At 60.2% G+C, this 21,159-nt stretch overlaps 1 protein-coding gene across 11 annotated transcripts in view; it reads left to right on the forward strand.

The window, feature by feature from the left end:
* Positions 1-168: 168 nt before the first annotated feature.
* TRPM2 (transient receptor potential cation channel subfamily M member 2) overlaps positions 169-21,159 on the forward strand; it is a 50,597-nt gene continuing 29,606 nt past the window's right edge. For 2 of the 11 annotated variants that reach the window (XR_012906174.1, XR_012906176.1), the window contains exons 1-6: positions 170-7,087; positions 11,576-11,829; positions 12,912-12,997; positions 13,744-13,912; positions 14,523-14,703; positions 17,261-17,427. Coding sequence is in view for 5 of the 11 variants with exons in the window: in XM_075937316.1 (XP_075793431.1) it covers positions 11,665-11,829; positions 12,912-12,997; positions 13,744-13,912; positions 14,523-14,703; positions 17,261-17,427 (768 nt within the window). In the remaining 6 variants the exon portion in view is untranslated. Of the gene's footprint in view, positions 7,092-11,575; positions 11,830-12,911; positions 12,998-13,743; positions 13,913-14,522; positions 14,704-17,260; positions 17,428-21,159 lie in introns of all 11 variants that reach the window. The other 9 variants (XR_012906173.1, XR_012906175.1, XM_075937316.1 and 6 more) reach the window with 8 other exon arrangements.

A 21,159-nucleotide genomic window follows, 5' to 3' on the forward strand; every position in this document is an offset into this window, starting at 1 on the left:
TTACATGGGGTGCCCCTGCTATGGGGGAGGAGCTGTCTGGTGAGGGGCGGGGTTACATGGGGTGCCCCTGCTATGGGGGAGGAGCTGTCTGGTGAGGGGGTGGGGTTACATGGGGTGCCCCCCCTATGGGGAGGAGCTGTCTGGTGAGGGGGCGGGGTTCCATAGGGTGCCCCCATTATGGGGGGCAGGGGCTGTCTGGTGCTGAAAATGGGGGTGCACAAGATGCTACCAATACGGTTGGGAGGGGCTGAGCATCCCAGCCCATCCCTTGCCAGCCCCCTGTACTAGACACTACTGACATCCTGTGGTTCGGCAAATGCTCTGGTCCGGCACCGGTCAGCTCCCGAGGGTGCTGGACTAAAGAGATTCGCCTGTAATTAACAGAGGACTCTGGCAGAAATAAGCTTTGCCGAAGCGGTCATTTTCCGGATGTTCTCTACCGAGTCTGGCTGAGCTGAGGATTGTCCCTGGGCAAGAGTCAACATGGTTTCTGCAAAGGGAAATCCTGTTTTACTAATCTGTTAGAGTTCTTTGAAGGGGTTAACAAACATGCGGACAAGGGGGATCCAGTAGACATAGTATACTTAGATTTTCAGAAAGCCTTTGACAAGGTCCCTCACCAAAGGCTCTTGTGTAAATTAGGTTGTCATGGGATAAGAGAGAAGATCCTTTCATGGATTAAAAACTGGTTAAAAGACAGGAAACAAAGGGTGGAAATAAATGGTAAATTTTCAGATTGGAGAGGGGTAACTAGTGGTGTCCCCCAAGGGTCAGTCCTAGGACCAATCCTATTCAACTTATTCATAAACAATCTAGAGAAAGGGGCAAGCAGTGAGGTGGCAAAGTTTGTGGATGATACTAAACTGTTCAAGATAGTCAAGACCAAAGCACACTGTGAAGAGTGATTGGGCAACAAAATGGCAAATGAAATTTAATGTGGATAAGTGTATGCATATTGGAAAAAATAACCCCAACTATACATACAATACGATAGGGGCTAATTTAGCTACAACTAATCAGGAAAGAGATCTTGGAGTTATCGTGGATAGTTATTTGAAAACGTCCACGCAGTGTGCACCGGAAGTCAAAAAAGCAATTAGAATACTCAGAAATATTAAAAAAGGGATAGAAAATAATAAGTAGAATATTTTATTCCCCCAATATAAAACTATAGTACGCCCACATCTTGAATACTGCGTACAGATGTGGTCTCCTCACCGCTAAAAAGATATTTTGGCATTGGAAAAGGTTCAGAAAAGACCAACAAAAATGATGAGAAGTTTGGAACAGGTCCCATATGGGGAGAGGCTAAAGAGACTGGGACTTTTCAGAAGAGGAGACTGAGAGGGGATATGATAGAGGTCTATAAAATCATGAGTGGTGTGGAAAGGGTGAATAAAGAAAAGTTATTTACTTGTTCCCATTATATAAGACCTAGAGGACACCAAATGAAATTAATGGGTAGCAAGTTTAAAACTAATAAGCGAAAGTTCTTCTTCACACCGCGCACAGTCAACCTGTGGAACTCCTTGCCAGAGGCGGCTGTGAAGGCTAGGACTATAACAGAGTTTTAAAAAGAGCTAGATACATTCATGGAGGTTAGGTCCATCAAAGGCTATTAGCTGGGGGTAAGGAATGGTGCCCCTGGCCTCTGTCAAAGGCTGGAGAAGGATGGCAGGAGACAAATTGCTTGATCATTGTTTTCAGTCCACCCCCTCTGGGGCACCTGGCGATGGCCACTGTCGGCAGACAGGATGCTTTGGTCTGATCCAGTATGGCCAGTCTTATGTTCTTATGTGAAACTCTTCACTTTGATTCTTTTCATTAGAACCCTGGATAGCACCCTGTTCAGTTCTGGTGTCTGTCATAAAAGCCAACAGAGGCAGACGATTGATTGCTTTGAGTCTGGGGTTGTGCGAAGGTGTCTAGGAATAATGCACTTTCCATTTTTTCGAAAGTAGGTTAGATTTTCCTTTGCCTGAGCTGTAATGACTTCAGCGGAAAAGCTCCCACTGGGACCAATGAGATCAGGTCTGTGGCATTTCTGTTGTTTCGTTGCTATTTTCTACATTTGGTGAGCGTGTTAATAACACAAACAGACAAGTTCCTAGTTGTTCCTATTTTATGCTAGATACTTCCACAGACACGTCAGGGTTTCACTTGCCTGGACTGACAGACAGAGAGTGAGACTATCAGATTTTGGGGGAGGGCTCGACCTTTCCAAACTCAGACTTTTCCTTTAGATTAGGTTTGATGGCTTTAATGAGTGCCCTTAGGGCCTGTATGGGGCTGTTAATTGCATTATTCTTCTGTTACTGTTAATCTTATCAAATATTTACATGATGCAATGTACCAGAACTTAATTTGTCGGTGACCACACGGAATGGCACGGTGCCTGGGAAACAAAAGAGCGCGAGGGAGCGTTGTGCGGGACAAAGCCCATTCTCAGTGTACCGAAACCTTCCAAGAAATTACATCTTAATTGTACTTCTCAGCCACAGAGGAGAGTGGAAAAACACAGGAAAGAATGGAAGGTTTTCTGTCCTGCAGGAAAGTCTGACAGAATCTACAGGAGGGCAGGGTCTGGTCTCTCTCTCTGATACAAGGCTCCTACTGTCAGGAATCAGGGAGTGGGCAGTCAGGCTTAGTGGTTGGGGCAGTTGGAAGTCAGAGTCAGGAACCAGGAATCAAGCCAAGAATCAGAGCTGGGTCAGTAAGCAAGTGAGTGAGTAGGACAGGAACGAAGCAGGTACAGGAGCAACCATAGCTCTCTATCATATCCCTCTTAACCCTCTCTTGTTGAACCTCAGCAGCCCTAAACTTTGTAATCTCGCCTTGTATCTTCCATACCCTTGATCATATTCGTTGTTCTCCTCGGAACATTTTCCAGTTCCCCTGTATCCTATTTGAGATGGGGCAACTACACCCGTACCCAGTATTCTAGATGGGAGCATACCCTGGACGTGTACAGTGGCATTATGATTTTTCTGGTGTTTCTGTCCCTTTCCTAATGATTCCGAACATCCCATTCCTGTTTTGATTGCCTCTGTGCATACAGCGGAAGTTTGCAGAGAACTAGCCATGGTGACTGCCAGATTTCTCTTGAGTGGTAACAGCTAACGTAGACCCCACCATTTTGTATGTATTATTTGTTTCAGTGTACATTACTTTGCACTTAACACTGTTGAATTTCACTGGATTGAAACAGGAAACAGGGTGGGTGAGGGCGTAGATCTCTGCAGGATCCCCCACCTCCCCCACAGGGCGCCAGGGCGGGACAGTGCCTGCTTTCAAATGCCTTCTGCTAGGAAAGTTTGGAGACACTTCTGAGCAGCTCTGCCTCCCCTGCTGGTGACAGAACTCTTGCCAATTGTAGGCCGGGCCGACCATGTCGGATGAGTTGGCTCTCCCCACACCTGCATGGATGCTTTGCTATAGACGATTGGGCTAGCACAGCCTACCTGGCCTCTGCTCCACACCCATGTTGCGGATGACACTAAGCTGGGGGAGAGGTAGATACACTGCAGGGCAGGGATAGGGTCCAGAGTGACCTGGACAGATTAGAGGATTGGGCCACAAGAAATCTGATGAGGTTCAACAAGGACAAGTGCAAAGACCTGCACTTGGGACGGAAAAATCCCCAAGCACTGTTACAGGCTGGGGACCGTCTGGCTAAGTAGCAGTTCGGCAGAAATGGACCAGGGGATTCCAGTGGATGAGAAGCTGGAGATGAGTCAACAGGGGGCCCTTGTAGCCAAGAAGGCTAATGGCATATTAGGTTGCATTAGGAGGAGCATTGCCAGTAGATCCAGAGATGTGATTATTCCCCTTTATTCAGCTCTGGTGAGGCCACATCTGGAGTGTTGTGTCCAGTTCTGGGCCCTCCACTACAGAAAGGATGTGGACGCATTGGAGAGGGTCCAGCGGAGGGCGACTAAAATGATTAGGGGGGTGGAGCGCATGACCCATGAGGAGAGGCTGAGGGATTTGGCTTTGTTTAGTCTGCAGAAGAGAAGAGGGAGGGGGGATTTGAGAGCAGCCTTCAACTTCCTGAAGGGAGGTTCCAAGGAGGATGGAGAGAGGCTGTTCTCAGTAGTGACAGATGCAGAACAAGGAGCAATGGTCTCCAGTTACAGTGGGGGAGGTCTAGGTTGGATATTAGGAAAAACTATTTCCCTAGGCTGGTGGGGAAGCACTGGGATGGGTTACCTAGGGAGGGGGTAGAATCTCCATTCCTAAAGGTGTTTAAGTCTTGGCTTGACAAAGCCCTGGCTGGTTGATTTAGTTGGGGTTGGTCCTGCCTTGGGCAGGGGGCTGGACTTGATGGCCTCCTGAGGCCTCTTCTAGCTCTATGACTCTATAATTCTATGTGCGCAGCCTCACTGCCCGGCAGGAAGGGAATCCAAGCGTGCAGGGCCCAGAAGTGACAGATGTAATCAGTGCCCCGTGTCTTCTAAGGCAGGGTTTTCCAACCGGGGGTACGCGTACCCCCAGGGGGTACGAGAAGCTTTTCAAGTGGGTACGGGGAATATTTGGTAAATAACTAGAGTATCCTAATTGAAATATTCCAAAAGTAGTCGTGTTAGTGAAAAAAGTTGTGGATTCTAGAGTCTAGAACAGTGGTCCCCAACCTTTAGAGGTTGCCGGGCGCCAGGGGGCGTGGCCGTTCGCCTGCCGGGCGCCAGAGGGCGGGGACACATGCATGCCGGGCCCCCCCCCATAGCCGCGTGCTCGGGGGCAGGGTCTCCCGCAAGCGCCGCACTCCTGGGGCCGGCGTTCCTCCCAAGCGCCGTGCGCCGGCGCCCCCAGCAAGCGCCGCGCGCCCGGGGCCGACGCCCCACCCTGCAAGCGCCGCGCGCCCAAAGCGCGTGCGGCCAATTCGCGGCGCTCCCGGGGCCGGCGCTTACCATGCGCCTGGGCCGGCTCCAGCACAGCGCATGCACCACATGCCCGGGGCCAGGCCAGCCCCGAGCACTTGGCGGGCGCACACAAATGGCCCCGCAGGCACCGTGTTGGGGACCACGGGTCTAGAATTTATTTCCTTTCGTATTGAATAGGGGGTACGGGAAGGTTTACTAAAAGCCAAGTGGGTATGGGGACCGAAAAAGGTTGGGAACCCCTATTCTAGGGTGAACCCAGCTTGGCCCTGAGGATCTCTGCTTCTGTTCCTGGCTTCTGCCCTGGGAGAGTCTGAACAATGAAAGAGAGGAAGCGTTTTCTCCCCTGCTATTGGCATATCTTTCAGAATTCGAGCTGCCGGGGCCAGTCCTTTTGCACACAGCCTCTGAAGGGGCAATTAACAAAGTCATGGTGCGGTGATGTCTCACAATGGGCCCTTTCGTTTTGATTGGCCTTCTTAATGAGCAGGAGACATGGAGCAAACCTTCTTTACGGTCACAAAGCAAAACCTTCACTCTTCAGGCAGGTGACAGAGACCGGCAGAGGCTGATGCAGGCAGCAACTCAGGAGCATTTCCGAAAGGCGCTAGGCCCAGTGTTAGGAATCGATCCCAGTCTTGGTCGTACCGCGCAGCTGACTTGGTCTGGTTTCCAGCAATGAGTTTGTCAGTGCTCAGCCGAGAGCTGGCTGTCAGTGTCACATGGGGTGCTGGGCTTTTTGGGAGGGGCGCAAGTGAGCAGGCCGGGAGGGTGAGGAGTAGGGGGCAGCAGGCTCTGAGCTGTGGGGCTTTTCACTTCCTGGGGGCTCCAATCCTTCCCCCCCACTCCCTGCCCAACCCCAGCATCTACCATTGCCCACCTGTTAATGTGTTTGCCTCTCCCCCCACCCCCCGGCCCCACGTGGGTGGGAAGTGTTGTTGGACCCACGGCACACAGAGGGCTTGATGCCCCGCTGCCTGGCCCTGGCAGGTTGGCGCCTCAGCCACTGGAAATCAGCACAGCTCCACTGACTCCATCATGCCAGCCAAGGGCCTGGGGGCCAAGCGAGAGCTACGCTCTGCCAGCTCAGGACACTGCCATTGACACCCCTGTGAACGAGGGGACCCGTCCCAGGGAGAACAAGGGGCCGGCTCAGGTCACCCAGGGGGCCATACGACCTGGGGCTAGACCCAACAGCGCCTGTGGCCTAGGCCAACACCCGTCCCTGGATCGTTTTCTCTATGCTCGCCTGCCGGGGCCGAGGCAGGGAGCGGGTTCAAAAGAGCAGGGCCACGTCCCAGCTCTTCCTTGCCGGGATCTCTCACCCGCCACCTTCGCCCCAGTGCAATCTCCAGCCAAAGCCCCCACCCGCCCCTGGTGAAAATACGGTGAGAGTGCGGGAAGCTCCCGGAGGGGCGCGCAATTGCCTGCCTCTTTCGGAGGCCGCAGGCCTGGCTGGCTGCGAGGCTCTGCCATTTGCTGGCGCCGCTTGGCTTTTTAGCCCGGCCATTCCCGGCGGGAACGAGAGGGAGCTGTGAACGCCGGAGAGAGCCCGAATGATTCCCCCTGAGCGCAGAACCCAGCGGCGCGGACCCCCGCGGAGCGCGCCCCGGAAGGACGGGGGGGGGTGGAAAGGGAATGCCTGGGGCGGGTGATTTCAGACTGTGCACTGCAGGTCACGCTAGGTGTAGTGAGATTGGTCCTGTGCGCCGGGCGCGCCGGGCCGAGTTGGGAATAAACGGGGGCAGGTCTCCCTCGGCGGTGGGCACGCTGTTCTTTCCAGCAAGTCCTTTTGCCCCCAGGGCCTGTCCGTGACAAAGCAGCCGCTTGGGAAGCGTGGGTCAGACGCTGGAGCGTCGTTTGCACCGTGGAGCGGGGGCTCTCTGGGGAACGTGCCCTCCCAGGCTGTGGAATGGAAAGGCCTCCTCTGCCACGGACAAGGGGGGCGCGACTCCCCCGCTGCCAGCCAGCTCTGGATTTGTCCTTCTGCCTCCGGCTCCCCGGCAGGTCCAGGCACAGCTTCTGCAGTCTGATTTGCTGGAAGGCCGCCAGCTGCAGCCCCGTCTCCTCCTCCTAACTGCAGTCAGTCCAGAGATGCCTCTGCAGACACTTCTCCCATCACCTGGATCCCGGCTGGTGCCATGACCTGCCTGGCGCCGGAGCCGCAAGGACGTTCCCCATGTCTGGAGCATCAGAGCAGGAGGAGGCAGGCAGGTACCGGGTTCAGCAGCGGTGCCGGGGGGAAGCAGATTTCCAGGAACCTGGGAATTGCTGTCCCTGCAGCTGGACAGGCCTGGCAGAAAGGCCCCGGCACAGTGCAGACTTGCTCAGGAGTCCTGCTGCCGGCTGCTGTTCTGTAGGGCCCTTTTCAGAACCACTGCAGATGCCTCCCGGGCCCCCCCAAGCTGGGTGCATGTGATGCGTGCGACGAGAGCGTGCGTGTGCGCCCCGTGAGATCCGCTGGGTCGGAGCGTGCGTGTGCGTCCCTGGGGGCCGGCGTGGCTCCGTGGCGGTTCCTGCGGCTCCGCTGCCTGGCTTTCCCCCAGGCCTTTCTGTTCAGACCCACAGTTTTGTCGGAGCAACCGACGAGGCCACGTTTGGTGGCCCCATTTGCCTCTCGGAGTACAGGCAGCCAGGGCTGTAAAGGGTACCTGGTCATAGCCTCCTTGGGCTGGAGGAGACCTCCGGAGGCATCGGGTCCAACCCCCTGCCCAAAGCAGGACCAGCCCCGACTCAGTCATCCCAGCCAGCATGCCCACAACCAACGGCCAGCACGAAAGGAAAGCCGGAGAACTCTGGCCCTTGAGGTCCGTGGGACGGACACCCCCTCGTTCCCTAGGGCTTCCGTAAGATCTCTATCACAACCTGGGCACTTCCATGCTGGATGCCTCTGTACCATGGCCCTTCCTGGGGCTGCTCCGGCCCGCTCCTAGGGCACCTCATGACACAAGGCCCCTGTGCCAGCCCCATGCGGCTGGCACCCCGTACAAGGGAGCTGATGGGAACCGCAGCGGGGGGAGCTGTGCCGGGGCCGATGGGGCAAGAGGCAGCGTCTCCGAGAGTGCCGAGGGTCAAAACTGTACCCCAGGGCAGGGTGGGGGCCGGGGGTGCAGTGTGGGTTATGGAGTGCCCAGAGTGTGGGGGCAGAGTGAGGCCTGGGGGTGCCCTGAAGGCAGAGAGCGCTGTTGCCTGGAGCCAACGAGGGGGTGATATGGGGGAGTCACTGAAAACAGAGGGAGCAGCAGGGTGAGCTGAGAGCTTGCGGTGCAAGTGCTGGCAATTCAGTAGACTGCACAGGAGTCCACCGCCAGCTGTTGTGCCCTAAGCATGCTGGGAAATGGCTCGACGTGAAAGGGCCGTACCTACCCGCACGGGCCGTCGCTGCTGCTAAGCCAGGGCGGAGCAGGGGGAAAGGGCCACGGGTCGGAGAGCCGCATGGCCACAGGCCAGCGCCTGGCCCGGCCCACATCAGCACCCGCCTGGGTAGCATTCACACGATGGGGATCCTTCCCTGTGGGTGGGTGACTGAGAACGGTCCCCGGGCCGGCAGGCACGTGGCAGGAACAGCCAAGGGAGGGCTCCTCAGGGAGGTCAGGGACAGGCGGGGGGTTGGTACCACGGATCCGAGTCAAGTTTCAAGGTCTGGGTCAGGAGGCCAGGCCTAAATCAAGCCAGCGTCAGAGCCAGGAGTCGGAATGGCCGTGACAGCTACCGGAGAGCCACACTGTTGCCTGAAGACTTCCAGGAATACCATGGGGTGGGGGCGGGGGTGTTATATATGGCAGGGAGCCAGTCCGAGGCTGGAGGTGGGACTTCCCATGGGCTGTGTCCACAGCTGGGTGTGGGCGGTGGCGCTGGAGCTGGTTACCGGGGGCCGTTTGCCGGGCTAGCTCAGGGGCTCCGTGTGTTTGGCTCAGCCGAGAGAAGGCTGTGGAGTCGGCAGGTACCAGGGAGGGCCAGACGTCAGATAATCGGGAGCGCTTGAGTCTAGGCGACCAAGGTATCGCAAGATCCGAGGGCTGGGAATCGAAGCTGGGCGAGAAACGAGGGGCAAGCGTGTTCTGAGGAAGGTAATTAACCGGGAGGGCAGCTCACCCCAGCTGAGGCAGAGTCGCCATCGCGGGCCAGTTTTAGAGGCGAGATCGGAGGCTGGTTTGTTTTGCTGAAAGATCGGCTCCGGTTCAAAGGGAAAGGAATCCCGGGCAGTCCTCCGGCGTGCGGGGCTCTGGGATCTATGGGAGGTGCCCTAGGAAGTGCGCGAGAGAGGCCAGGCAGAGGTGGCGGGTGATGCAGGCAAGGGAAGGGGCTCCCCAGCCTGGGTTGCGCTACGCGACAGCCCCGGAGTTGGGTGGGGCTCGGCTGGGAGGGGAAAGGGGCATGGTCTCGGGGAAGGGGTGTGGCTTTGGGTGCAAGGGGCGGGGCTTCAGCTGCCTTCCTGCACGGGGCTTCCGTTTACAAAACGATTTCATTGGGAACTTGGCATTCGCAGCCAGCAGAGCCGGCAGCCTCCACGGGCCCCGGGCAACGTGGGGAGGGAGGCTCCTCAGTCCTGGGGCAGTTGTGCCCTTCCCCCCCATCAGCGGGCCTGTTCGCAGCACCAGCTAGCGCCATACAGAGCCGTGGGTCCCAGCCCGGGCCACCTACTGAATTCGCAGCATCTCAGGGACCTTGAGGGGGAGGCAAAAAAACCAAGCAGTTGCAGAAAAAGCACTGGACGCCAAGCCCCCAACGTTTGCCCCTGCCCCTTTGCCGGGACGCTGGCTTGTTCCCTCCTGCCCCAGGCAGACGGGGACGTGCTGAGCGCTGAGTCATTCTGCACGGGGCATGAATAAAACATCGTCCCCACACTTCACCCTTTAGCGCGCTCTCCAGCTCCACAGACGTCATGAAATTTGCCTCCTGGCGCTGCGGGTTCAATTGTGGCTTCAAACTACAGCGACGCGGAGAGCGTGTCAGTCGAGGGGGGCTCCCCTAGGCCGGGTGCTACAGCGCCCCCCGCGGACCCGGGATGAGCTCCAAGGGGGTGGCACCCTTCGGCAGGAGGGAGCAGGCACTCTGGCTCCCCGACAGTGAAGACACAAGTAACATCCGAGCGGGGTGTGGGCAGCGGGCAGCGGAGGGTAGGCGCGGTGTGGGCAGAGCAAGACAGACCGAGGTGGTAGCTGGTGTGTCGCCGGCAGGGCCTCGACCCACCACAGCAGGGTGAATAGGAAAGACGGGGGATTTCTAATCTCTGGAGCAGGGGTCTCAAACTCCCGGCCCACGGGGAAGCAATGGTGCAATGTGGCCTGGGGCCGTCGCCCAAGCCCCGCCCCTTCCTGTCATCGCTCTGCTGCTCCTCCTCCCCCACCCGTTGAAGAGATCCTGAAGCCGTGTTCTTTGGGACGAGGTGCCATGGGGGCCATGGCGGGAAGAAGTGGGACTTGGGGGCCAGTAATGGACAGCCCCACCCTGGGCCAGCAGGACACTGCAACGGCTCGGCCCGCGGGCCGGATGTTTGAGACTCCAGTTCTAGAGGGGGGATGGGCTAGATGGGGTGTTTCCCCGTTGGTGCCGAGCTGGCCTAGGGGCGGGCGAGGCAGGGTTCCTGGGCGGTGCGATGTGCTGAGCTGAGCGAGGACTCTGCGTTGTGTGCGCAAGGCAGCAAGGATGATGGCCGTGGCCCAGGGCACATGACCCAGACTGTGTCTAGACTACACCTCTCTGGCGACAGAGAGATGTAGATTAGGCACGTCGATATTGCTAATGAAGCGGGGATTTAAATATCCGGTGCTTCATTAGCATAAACATGGCCGCCGCTTTTTTCGAAACGGAGCTTTTTCGAAAAAAAACCCACACCCAGCAGTCTAGACACGGATCTTTCAAAAATACAACCCTTTTTCGAAAGAGCCTGTATTCCTCAAAAACTGAGGTTGACAGGATCTTTTGAAAAAAGGTTTATTTTTTGAAAGATCTGCATCTAGACGGCCGGGGTTGTTGGTTTTTTTTTAAAGTTCCATTTTGAAAAAAAGCAGCAGCCGTGTTTATGCTAATGAAGCACAGGATATTTAAATCCCCGCTTCATTAGCAATTTCGACGTGCCTAATCTACGTCTCTCTGTCGATAGAGACGTGTAGACTAGACACAGTCTGAGTTGTGTGCCCTGGGCAAGAGAGAGAAAACTTCACAAGTCCTTCCAGGCTGATCTAGGTGTGAGCCCACAACTAGGCCTCGCCGACTGTTTCGCTTTGCTTTGTAATTAATTTTGTGTTTTGTTTTGTAATCTTCCCCCGTCACTTAATCGGCTTTGTTTGCAGCACGGATCTTTCCACCTATCGGGGTAGTAAAACACGGGACCAGGTTAGTGAGAGAGGTTGGGGAATCCCCCGCACGGGAGGTTTTCATGAACAGATGAAGGAGCACGTCTCCGGGGATGGGTAGGTTTACCCAACCTCCATGCAGGATGGCCGCTCGAGGTCGCGTCTGGCTCTACATTCCGGGATCGCTCATTCAGGGCCTGTTGCCGGAAAACAACAGATGAATTTAGAAGTCTGCACTGTGCCATATGCCTAGTAGGTCTAGCCCACATCTGGAACAAATCCCAAAGCATGCTGGGATTGGAGGAAGGGGACCCAGGCGAGGTGTGCCACGTGCTGTTCCAGCACCAAGCATCAGCTCGTGTTTCTGGTGCGTGTTTAGAGCTCTCTGTTTCATCGCAGCCCAGGACTTCTCAGTGTAACACGCTCGAGAGGCAGCTCTGAGGCTGACAAGACACCTGCCCGGAGCTGGGAGTGGCAGGCAAACCAGAATGCTGCCCCTGGAGCTGAACGGGGTCTTCCCCGAGGAGGAAGACGGCTACATGGTGCATCCTAAGAGCTGCGACCTTGAAATGGTCCCCAACCTCAGACACAACAATAGGGGCTTCTGTAAGAGCAGGAGGAAGGCTCGTTTTGCCACCGACAATAATGAGAAGGTAAGTTTAGAGCCGTGGTCCCCAACACGGCGCCCGCGGGGGCATTTCAATGCGCCCGCCAGGTGCTCAGGGCTGGCCTGGCCCTGGGCACATGGCGCACGGGCGCTTGCGGGGGGAGCGCGCTTGGCGGGAGGGCGGGGGGGAGCGCCGGCCCTGGCCCCAGGCGCGCGGCACTCAGCGGGGGGGGAGTGCCGGCCCTGGGCGCGCAGCACTCGGCGGGTGGGGGGGAGTGCGGCATTCAGCGGGGGGGGGGAGTGCCTGCCCTGGGCACGCAGCACTCGGCGGGGGGGGGGGGAGCGCCGGCCCCAGGCGCGCGGCCCTTGGAGGGGGCCCCGCCCCCGGGCGCGCAGCTATGGGGGGGCCCCACCCCCGGGCACGCGGCTAGGGAGGCCCCGCCCCCGGGCGCGCAGCTGGGGGGGGCCCGCCCCCGGGCGCGCAAGTGTCCCCGCCCCCTGGCGCCCGGCGGGCAAACGGCCACGCCCCCTGGCGCCCGACAACCTCAAAAGGTTGGGGACCACTGGTTTAGAGGGTGTCGGGGTTAGGGGGAGGCCAGCAAACTGACCGTATGTAGGAGTAAAGGGCATAGCCAGGAGATGCTCCGAGTCCTGGAGCAGGTTGCCTGGACAGGAGAGTGTGGGACTAGGTAAAGGACTCTCAATCCAGGAACAGAGCATCACCTGGAGGAGACATCAGCTAGACTCATTACCTGCTCTACTTCAACAGCCTGGGCAGACAAAGTGCCCACCGCTTTAACGTGAAATAACTCCAGTTAACCCACAACAGAGTCCGAGTGTTAGACTCTCGCTGCTCCTTCATGCCTCGCCAACTTGGAGCACATGCCTCTCTGTCCGGTGCTGGCAGACTCCTCGCTCTGCTACTTGTCCTAAGTGCAAGTCTCAGGTTCCCCGTGGGATCCTTGCTGTTGTGACTTTTGTTTCTCTATGTACTGGCTGGGAACCCTTGCATGCTGAATTTGTGATGTGTCTGGTTTTCCTGCGGATCAGGTGTGGGAACCTGCGTAATCTGGTTTGTGTCTGAAACCATTTAAGCCAGCTGGTCTCCTTATTCCCTCCCCGCCACAGGAGAATCTCAGCTCGTGGATTCCTGAAAACATCAGGAAGAAGGAATGCGTGTACTTCGTTGAAAGCTCCCTGATGTCAGACACTGGGTAAGTCAAAAGCACGGATGTTTCCCCACTTCCATCTGCGTCTCGCTTTCCACCCACCTGGCAGGAAAGTAAAGTTCGGCTTCAGCACTAAGCCCATTTTTACTACAAAGAGAGGAGCGGTGAGGTCTGGAGGCAGCACAGCAAGAACACACAAAGATTTCCTGGAGAGGAGAGGTTGTGTGTCGTCAGCTGATTCCACAACTCTAAGCACAGCTGGCTGAAAAACGTCGTTCTTCTTATTCCCGTGGAAAACTCTGATGGAAACAAACAAACAAAAAAGAAACGCTTGTGTCTAAATTAGCCACAGAAAATGTTGATGTTTTTGGTGGATATTTGAAAATTGATATATTTTGATTCGCAAAACGTAAGAATCAGGGGTCCCCAAATGAAATGAACAGGGAGCAGGTTTAAAACAAACAAAAGGAAGTTTTTCTTCATGCAGCGCACAGCCAACCTGTGGAACTCCTTGCCAGAGGATGTTGTGAAGGCCAGGACTGTAACAGGATTCCAAAAAGAGCTAGATAGATTCCTGGAGATTAGGTCCTTCAATGGCTGTTCGCCAGGATGGGTAGGAATGGGGTCCCTAGCCTCTGTTTGTCTGGAGATGGGTGCCAGGGGAGGGATCATTTCATGATTCCCTGTTCTGTTCCCGCCCTCTGGCGTTGGCCACTGTGGGCAGACAGGACACTGGGCTGGATGGACCGTTGGTCTGACCCGGCCTGGCTGTGCTATTGGTTTCTTGCCAGGAGGGTGATGTGTGAGTGCGGTTACCCCAAGGAGCAGCACCTGGAGGAGGCCACAAAGCCGTCCGTTTTCCTGGGGAAGGAATGGGACCCCAAGAGGCACATCCAAGAAATGCCGACGGACGCGTTCGGTGATATCAGCTTTGCGGGCCTGGGTCCGAAGGTGGGAAAGGTGGGTCGGTCCCTAGGGCTTCGGGGACAGGGACCCCACCTTGAAATCCTGCTGCTCGGCACTTGCAGCTCGCGGAACGGGCCGACTCGCCGGCCTTAGAGGGGAGACGGGGAGAGGCCCCGAAGGCAGCGCTGGCCCCAGCGGAGAAAGGGAGGGGGCAGGTGTCACCTCCTTCGCCCTGCCCACAGCCGGAGCAGCGCTGGGGTGAGATGGGGAGGAGGCCCAGGGCCAGGAGAAGTAAATCTGAGACCTCCTCTGGAGCCGTTTGCTGGCCAGGATGCAACGGGCAGCCTGCTCTCCTGCTGCCTCCCACTCCTGGAGGTGGGGAGACTGGCAGAGAGGCGGGTGGGAGCAGGGACAGCATGGTCCCAGGCCGGCAGCCCCACGCGGCTCATTGCCCTCTCCTTGGGGGTGCATGCAGTGACGCCCGCTTGGCCCTGCGGCAGTGCAAGGGGAAGGGAGGGAGGGAGGAGCGCCTCGCCATGCAGCCCTGAGCCTTTAGGGAGGTGTGGGATGGGTGGGGCCGCCCTCGGGGATGAGTCCCAGGCTGGCTTTGCTCTCTGGAGCGGCGCGGTGGGTTTTACTCCCTCCCTTCCGTGCCCCCCCCCAGTATGTGCGCGTCTCGGTGGACACCCCTCCGTGCCTCATCTACCGGCTGATGACACAGCACTGGGGCCTCGACGCGCCCAACCTGCTCATCTCGGTGACGGGGGGCGCCAAGAACTTCAACATGATGCCCAGGCTGAAGAACATCTTCCGGCGCGGGCTGGTCAAGGTGGCCCAGACAACAGGTAGCGGGCGCCAGCGGCGCGGGGTCCCTGGGGGCGCGCTGGAGGAGGGCCCTGTTTGCAGCCCCACCCAGGGGAGGTGCGAAGGGTTTCCGTGGGGGAAGGAGCAGCAAACCGCTGGCGGGCTCGCGGCTAACCCGGCCCTGAGGGCGGCGCTCGGAACAGTCTAGAACGTGCCGGCTGCTTCTATTCCTTGTGGGGCAGCATCCCTGGCCTGTTGGCTCCTCAGGGCCCGAACGAGGGGCAGAGACGCTGGCTACAAACCGCAGCTCTCCGCTAGCCCGGCCTCTGTGGGGCCGCTGGAGACAGGCGGGTCCAGGCAGCGACCGGGGCCCTGCAGAGCCAGTCCCTGCTTTGGCAAGCGGCCTCCATGAGTCCTGGGACTCCCAGGATGCTCCTCCCCCCGTGTGCCCACCTGCCTTTGCTTAGCACGGATGCCGGGAGGAGCGGCCTTTAGCGTTTCTGTGGGTCTAGTAGAGGTCGGGCTGGGGTGCAGGGTCCCACAATGCCCCTCTCGGGGCGGGGCCGCGGTGCTGAAATGTTGCTTTCAGGCCAGGGAGCCTCTGGCAGCATCCTCTTGGCTCACTGTAGCCCGGGATCCTTTCTCCCTGCTTCCAGCCCCCCATCCACCGCCTGCCCACAGCCCAGGCACTACCCCATCCTGCATTCCAGGCCCCTCCGCCTCCCCGGCATTGTCCCATCTCACCAGGGCCCTTCCCCCTGGCTTTCCCGGCAAGCGCTGTCCTTGCAGAGCCGCTGCCCATCACTCATCGTCCTCTTTCGGCAGTGCTGATGCCCTGCCTGAGTCTCTGACCCGCTCGGCATCTTGGGAACATGGTGCCAGTTGCACACCCGTGGAGTCGCCTCGGGCACACAAGGATCATAGTTCCAGGAATCCACAGAGTCCAGCCCCAAGGCCAGAGGGAGCCAGGGCAACCCTCTCACGCCGGCCAGCATGCCGCCTGCAGGGAGCCCGTCCCGGCTCTTTGAGCAACAGGGCGTCATTTGCAGAGACGTCTGGCCCTCAGCTACTGACGGCAACAGGTGACGAATCCACCAGCTTGCCTGGTAAGCTGGTCCAATGGGCGCCCTGCTTCCAGCCTGGATGTAGTTTGGTCTAGATTATGGTCTAGATTATAAACACTTGTGTCATCTCTTGTTCTAGATTAGGGACCTTTGTGTCATCTCTTGATCTAGATTAGAATCCGTGTGCCGTCTCTGGTTCTAGATTAGAGCCACTTGTGCCATCTCTCGTTCTAGTTTATAACCCCTTGTGTCATCTCTCGTTCTAGATTGTGAACACGTGCCATCTCTTGCTCTAGATCATAAACCCTTGTGCCAACTCTTGTTCTAGATTGCGAACCCTTATCCCATCACATGTTCTAGACTGCAACCGCTTGTTCTAGATTAGAACCGCTCATGTCATCTCTTGTTCTAGATCATCACCCTTGTGCCAACTCTTGTTCTAGATTGTGAACCCTTATGCCATCACATGTTCTAGACTGCGAATGCTTGTTCTAGATTAGAACCCCTCATGTCATCTCTTGTTCTAGATCATGCATCCATACACCACCTCTTGTTCTAGATCATCACCCTTGTGCCAACTCTTGTTCTAGATTGTAACCCTTGTGCCATCAGAAGTCTGCTCTCCAGGTACTAACAGATCAAATCCCCTCATAAGCTTCTCTGAACCATGAACCGAAATACCCTGAGCCAAATTCCACCCTTACGGATCTGCTGGGAGGGTTACCCAAGGGGCCTTCATGAGACACCGTGCTGTGTTGGGGTCCAACCTGGTCCCTGTGGGGGGTAGCTCATGCTCTGTGAGCCTGGGGGGAAAGGCTAGCCCGATTGGCGACGGCTGCCGGGGACTGCAGGATCTGGGCTGGGCTTCCCCCGCAGGACGTGAGAAATAGACGCTGCCGCAGCCGCCGTCCATAGAACCGTTTCTGGAAACTCCAGCAAAAGGAGACGACGGCCTATCAGTCGGCGTGGTTCAGAGAGCTCGCGCTGCCCACCCCCCACCGCTACTGTGAACTTCCCCTGGCAGAGCCGGGTTTCCACTAGGGTTTGACGGAGAGGGGGTTGGCGTATGCTAGGTATCCCGCTGGAAACATGGCTCCGGGCAGTGAAGGCATGGCCATGAGCCTCTGGGCAGAGACAGGCCCTGCCCTGAAGTGTTCGCAGTCTGGGCAGCCCTGAGGTGGGCAGGGAGGGAGATTATCCCCTGGTTGCAAAGGCAGCCTGGTCCCCCAGGCCACAGAGCAAGTCGGTGGGAGAGCAGGGAACCGAATCCAGATCTGCCTGACCCACAAAACGATCCTGCGCCTGTTTGCCCCGCGAGCGCACACACCACTCCTGGCCTCGAGCCATGGGACAGCCCAGAGCGGCCCGGGAGCCCCGAGAGGGCCCAGCACTTTGTGTCACGGGGCAGACGCCACGCAGAGGCGCTGATGGGGCGGCATGCAGGATGGGCACCCCACAGGCCTCGGGGGGAGTCTCCAAACCCTGGCTGGAAGGGGGCTTCTGCAGGGTATCAGCCCCTGTGTGTGTCCGCCAGGCGCCTGGATCATAACGGGGGGGTCCCACGCCGGCGTGATGAAGCAGGTGGGAGAAGCCGTCAGAGACTTCAGCATGAGCAGCAGCTGCAAGGAGGGCGAAATCGTCACCATCGGCATCGCCACCTGGGGGACCGTGCACAACCGCAGCAGCCTCATCTGCCCCACGGTGAGTCGCCAGCCTCGGGGGGCAGGAGGGGGTGCCCAGGTCTGAGAGGGGGGAGCTGTGGGGTTGCCAGCCTCGGGGGGCAGGAGGGGGGTGCCCAGGTCTGAGAGGGGGGAGCTGTGGGGTTGCCAGCCTCGGGGGGCAGGAGGGGGGTGCCCAGGTCTGAGAGGGGGGAGCTGTGGGGTTGCCAGCCTCAGGGGGCAGGAGGGGGGTGCCCAGGTCTGAGAGGGGGGAGCTGTGGGGTTGCCAGCCTTGGGGGGCAGGAGGGGGGTGCCCAGGTCTGAGAGAGGGGAGCTGTGGGGTTGCCAGCCTCGGGGGGCAGGAGGGGGGTGCCCAGGTCTGAGAGAGGGGAGCTGTGGGGTTGCCAGCCTCAGGGGGCAGGAGGGGGGTGCCCAGGTCTGAGAGGGGGGAGCTGTGGGGTTGCCAGCCTCGGGGGGCAGGAGGGGGTGCCCAGGTCTGAGAGGGGGGAGCTGTGGGGTTGCCAGCCTCAGGGGGCAGGAGGGGGGTGCCCAGGTCTGAGAGGGGGGAGCTGTGGGGTTGCCAGCCTCGGGGGGCAGGAGGGGGGTGCCCAGGTCTGAGAGGGGGGAGCTGTGGGGTTGCCAGCCTCAGGGGGCAGGAGGGGGGTGCCCAGGTCTGAGAGGGGGGAGCTGTGGGGTTGCCAGCCTTGGGGGGCAGGAGGGGGGTGCCCAGGTCTGAGAGAGGGGAGCTGTGGGGTTGCCAGCCTCAGGGGGCAGGAGGGGGGTGCCCAGGTCTGAGAGGGGGGAGCTGTGGGGTTGCCAGCCTCGGGGGGCAGGAGGGGGGTGCCCAGGTCTGAGAGGGGGGAGCTGTGGGGTTGCCAGCCTCGGGGGGCAGGAGGGGGGTGCCCAGGTCTGAGAGGGGGGAGCTGTGGGGTTGCCAGCCTCGGGGGGCAGGAGGGGGGTGCCCAGGTCTGAGAGGGGGGAGCTGTGGGGTTGCCAGCCTCGGGGGGCAGGAGGGGGGTGCCCAGGTCTGAGAGGGGGGAGCTGTGGGGTTGCCAGCCTCGGGGGGCAGGAGGGGGGTGCCCAGGTCTGAGAGGGGGGAGCTGTGGGGTTGCCAGCCTCGGGGGGCAGGAGGGGGGTGCCCAGGTCTGAGAGGGGGGAGCTGTGGGGTTGCCAGCCTCGGGGGGCTGGAGGGGGGTGCCCAGGTCTGAGAGAGGGGAGCTGTGGGGTTGCCAGCCTCGGGGGGCTGGAGGGGGGTGCCCAGGTCTGAGAGGGGGGAGCTGTGGGGTTGCCAGCCTCGGGGGGCTGGAGGGGGGTGCCCAGGTCTGAGAGGGGGGAGCTGTGGGGTTGCCAGCCTCGGGGGGCTGGAGGGGGGTGCCCAGGTCTGAGAGGGGGGAGCTGTGGGGTTGCCAGCCTCGGGGGGCAGGAGGGGGGTGCCCAGGTCTGAGAGGGGGGAGCTGTGGGGTTGCCAGCCTCGGGGGGCAGGAGGGGGGTGCCCAGGTCTGAGTGGGGGGAGCTGTGGGGTTGCCAGCCTCGGGGGGCAGGAGGGGGGTGCCCAGGTCTGAGTGGGGGGAGCTGTGGGGTTGCCAGCCTCGGGGGGCAGGAGGGGGGTGCCCAGGTCTGAGAGGGGGGAGCTGTGGGGTTGCCAGCCTCGGGGGGCAGGAGGGGGGTGCCCAGGTCTGAGTGGGGGGAGCTGTGGGGTTGCCAGCCTCGGGGGACAGGAGGGGGGAGCTGTGGGGTTGCCAGCCTCGGGGGGCAGGAGGGGGGTGCCCAGGTCTGAGAGGGGGGAGCTGTGGGGTTGCCAGCCTCGGGGGGCAGGAGGGGGGTGCCCAGGTCTGAGAGGGGGGAGCTGTGGGGTTGCCAGCCTCGGGGGGCTGGAGGGGGGTGCCCAGGTCTGAGAGGGGGGAGCTGTGGGGTTGCCAGACTCGGGGGGCTGGGGGGGCGTGCCCAGGTCTGAGAGGGGGGAGCTGTGGGGTTGCCAGCCTCGGGGGGCAGGAGGGGGGTGCCCAGGTCTGAGAGAGGGGAGCTGTGGGGTTGCCAGCCTCGGGGCGCAGGAGGGGGGAGTTGTGGGGTTGCCAGACTCGGGGGGCTGGGGGGGCGTGCCCAGGTCTGAGAGAGGGGAGCTGTGGGGTTGCCAGACTCGGGGGGCTGGGGGGGCGTGCCCAGGTCTGAGAGGGGGGAGCTGTGGGGTTGCCAGCCTCGGGGGGCAGGAGGGGGGTGCCCAGGTCTGAGAGGGGGGAGCTGTGGGGTTGCCAGCCTCGGGGGGCAGGAGGGGGGTGCCCAGGTCTGAGAGGGGGGAGCTGTGGGGTTGCCAGCCTCGGGGGGCTGGAGGGGGGTGCCCAGGTCTGAGAGGGGGGAGCTGTGGGGTTGCCAGACTCGGGGGGCTGGGGGGGCGTGCCCAGGTCTGAGAGGGGGGAGCTGTGGGGTTGCCAGCCTCGGGGGGCAGGAGGGGGGTGCCCAGGTCTGAGAGAGGGGAGCTGTGGGGTTGCCAGCCTCGGGGCGCAGGAGGGGGGAGCTGTGGGGTTGCCAGACTCGGGGGGCTGGGGGGGCGTGCCCAGGTCTGAGAGGGGGGAGCTGTGGGGTTGCCAGCCTCGGGGGGCAGGAGGGGGGTGCCCAGGTCTGAGAGAGGGGAGCTGTGGGGTTGCCAGCCTCGGGGCGCAGGAGGGGGGAGCTGTGGGGTTGCCAGACTCGGGGGGCTGGGGGGGCGTGCCCAGGTCTGAGAGGGGGGAGCTGTGGGGTTGCCAGCCTCGGGGGGCAGGAGGGGGGTGCCCAGGTCTGAGAGAGGGGAGCTGTGGGGTTGCCAGCCTCGGGGGGCAGGAGGGGGGTGCCCAGGTCTGAGAGGGGGGAGCTGTGGGGTTGCCAGCCTCGGGGGGCAGGAGGGGGGAGTTGTGGGGTTGCCGCCTGAGCGTCTGCCCTGCTGCTGGCTGGGGGGCTGCCCTCCGAGCTGGGCAGCCAGAGAGGAAGGCTGCTGGCCGGGCCCCCAGCTCTAAAGCCAAAAGTGAGGGTTGCAGGCCGGGGGATGGGCTACTGCCGGTCCGGTTTTGCTAACCGTCTCCTACCCCCGTGTGTGCGGTGGGGGAGCCCCAGCCTCTCTGCATGGGGGGACGGGAGTGTGGACAGCTGGAGCCCTGGAGCTCCCTGCCGCCAGGGACGGTTCTGACCCTCCTCGGAAGCGGCAATTTGCAGAGCAAGAGGAAATCTCACCCCACCCCTCCCTGACGGGGACTCGCAGCTAGAGCCTGACGGGGGAGGCGCCCCCCGCGGGAAGGCCAGATGGGGTGCTCCAGAGGCACTTTTTATGGCAGGGGATTTGGCGGGGCCCTGCGACTGAAGATTATCAGGAGCCGGATTCTCCAGCCCAGAGTCTCAGAAATGGCCGGGTTAGGCTCCTACGCCCGTGGGAGGTGCCTCAGGGAACAGCCTGCCTGTTGCTGGGAACGGGCCCCGTTTGGAAATCAGATCGCTTCTTGGGGTACCTAACTCTGGCCTGGGCGCCGCCCTCCCAGCAGCCCCGGCTGAGCCGCTGGGCCTCGGGGCTGTGTCCCTCGCCGAATCCCGGAGCGAATTGCACCGGAGGCCATTTCAAATCCCTCCTTTCGGATGGGAGGCGTGTCCCCTCTCCCGGGGAGACGGGGCTGAGAAACCGCTTGGGAGCGGACGGGATCTGTGTCTCAGACTCCTGCCCAGCCCCGATCCTGCCTGTCTGCTTTCTGTCACGACCCACCTGGCCCGTCCTCCGTCAGCGCTAGCCTCCCCGTGGCGATTTCCCCTGGCACGC

Source organism: Pelodiscus sinensis, chromosome 10 (genome assembly GCF_049634645.1).
Source record: "Pelodiscus sinensis isolate JC-2024 chromosome 10, ASM4963464v1, whole genome shotgun sequence".
Classification (NCBI taxonomy): domain Eukaryota; kingdom Metazoa; phylum Chordata; order Testudines; family Trionychidae; genus Pelodiscus; species Pelodiscus sinensis.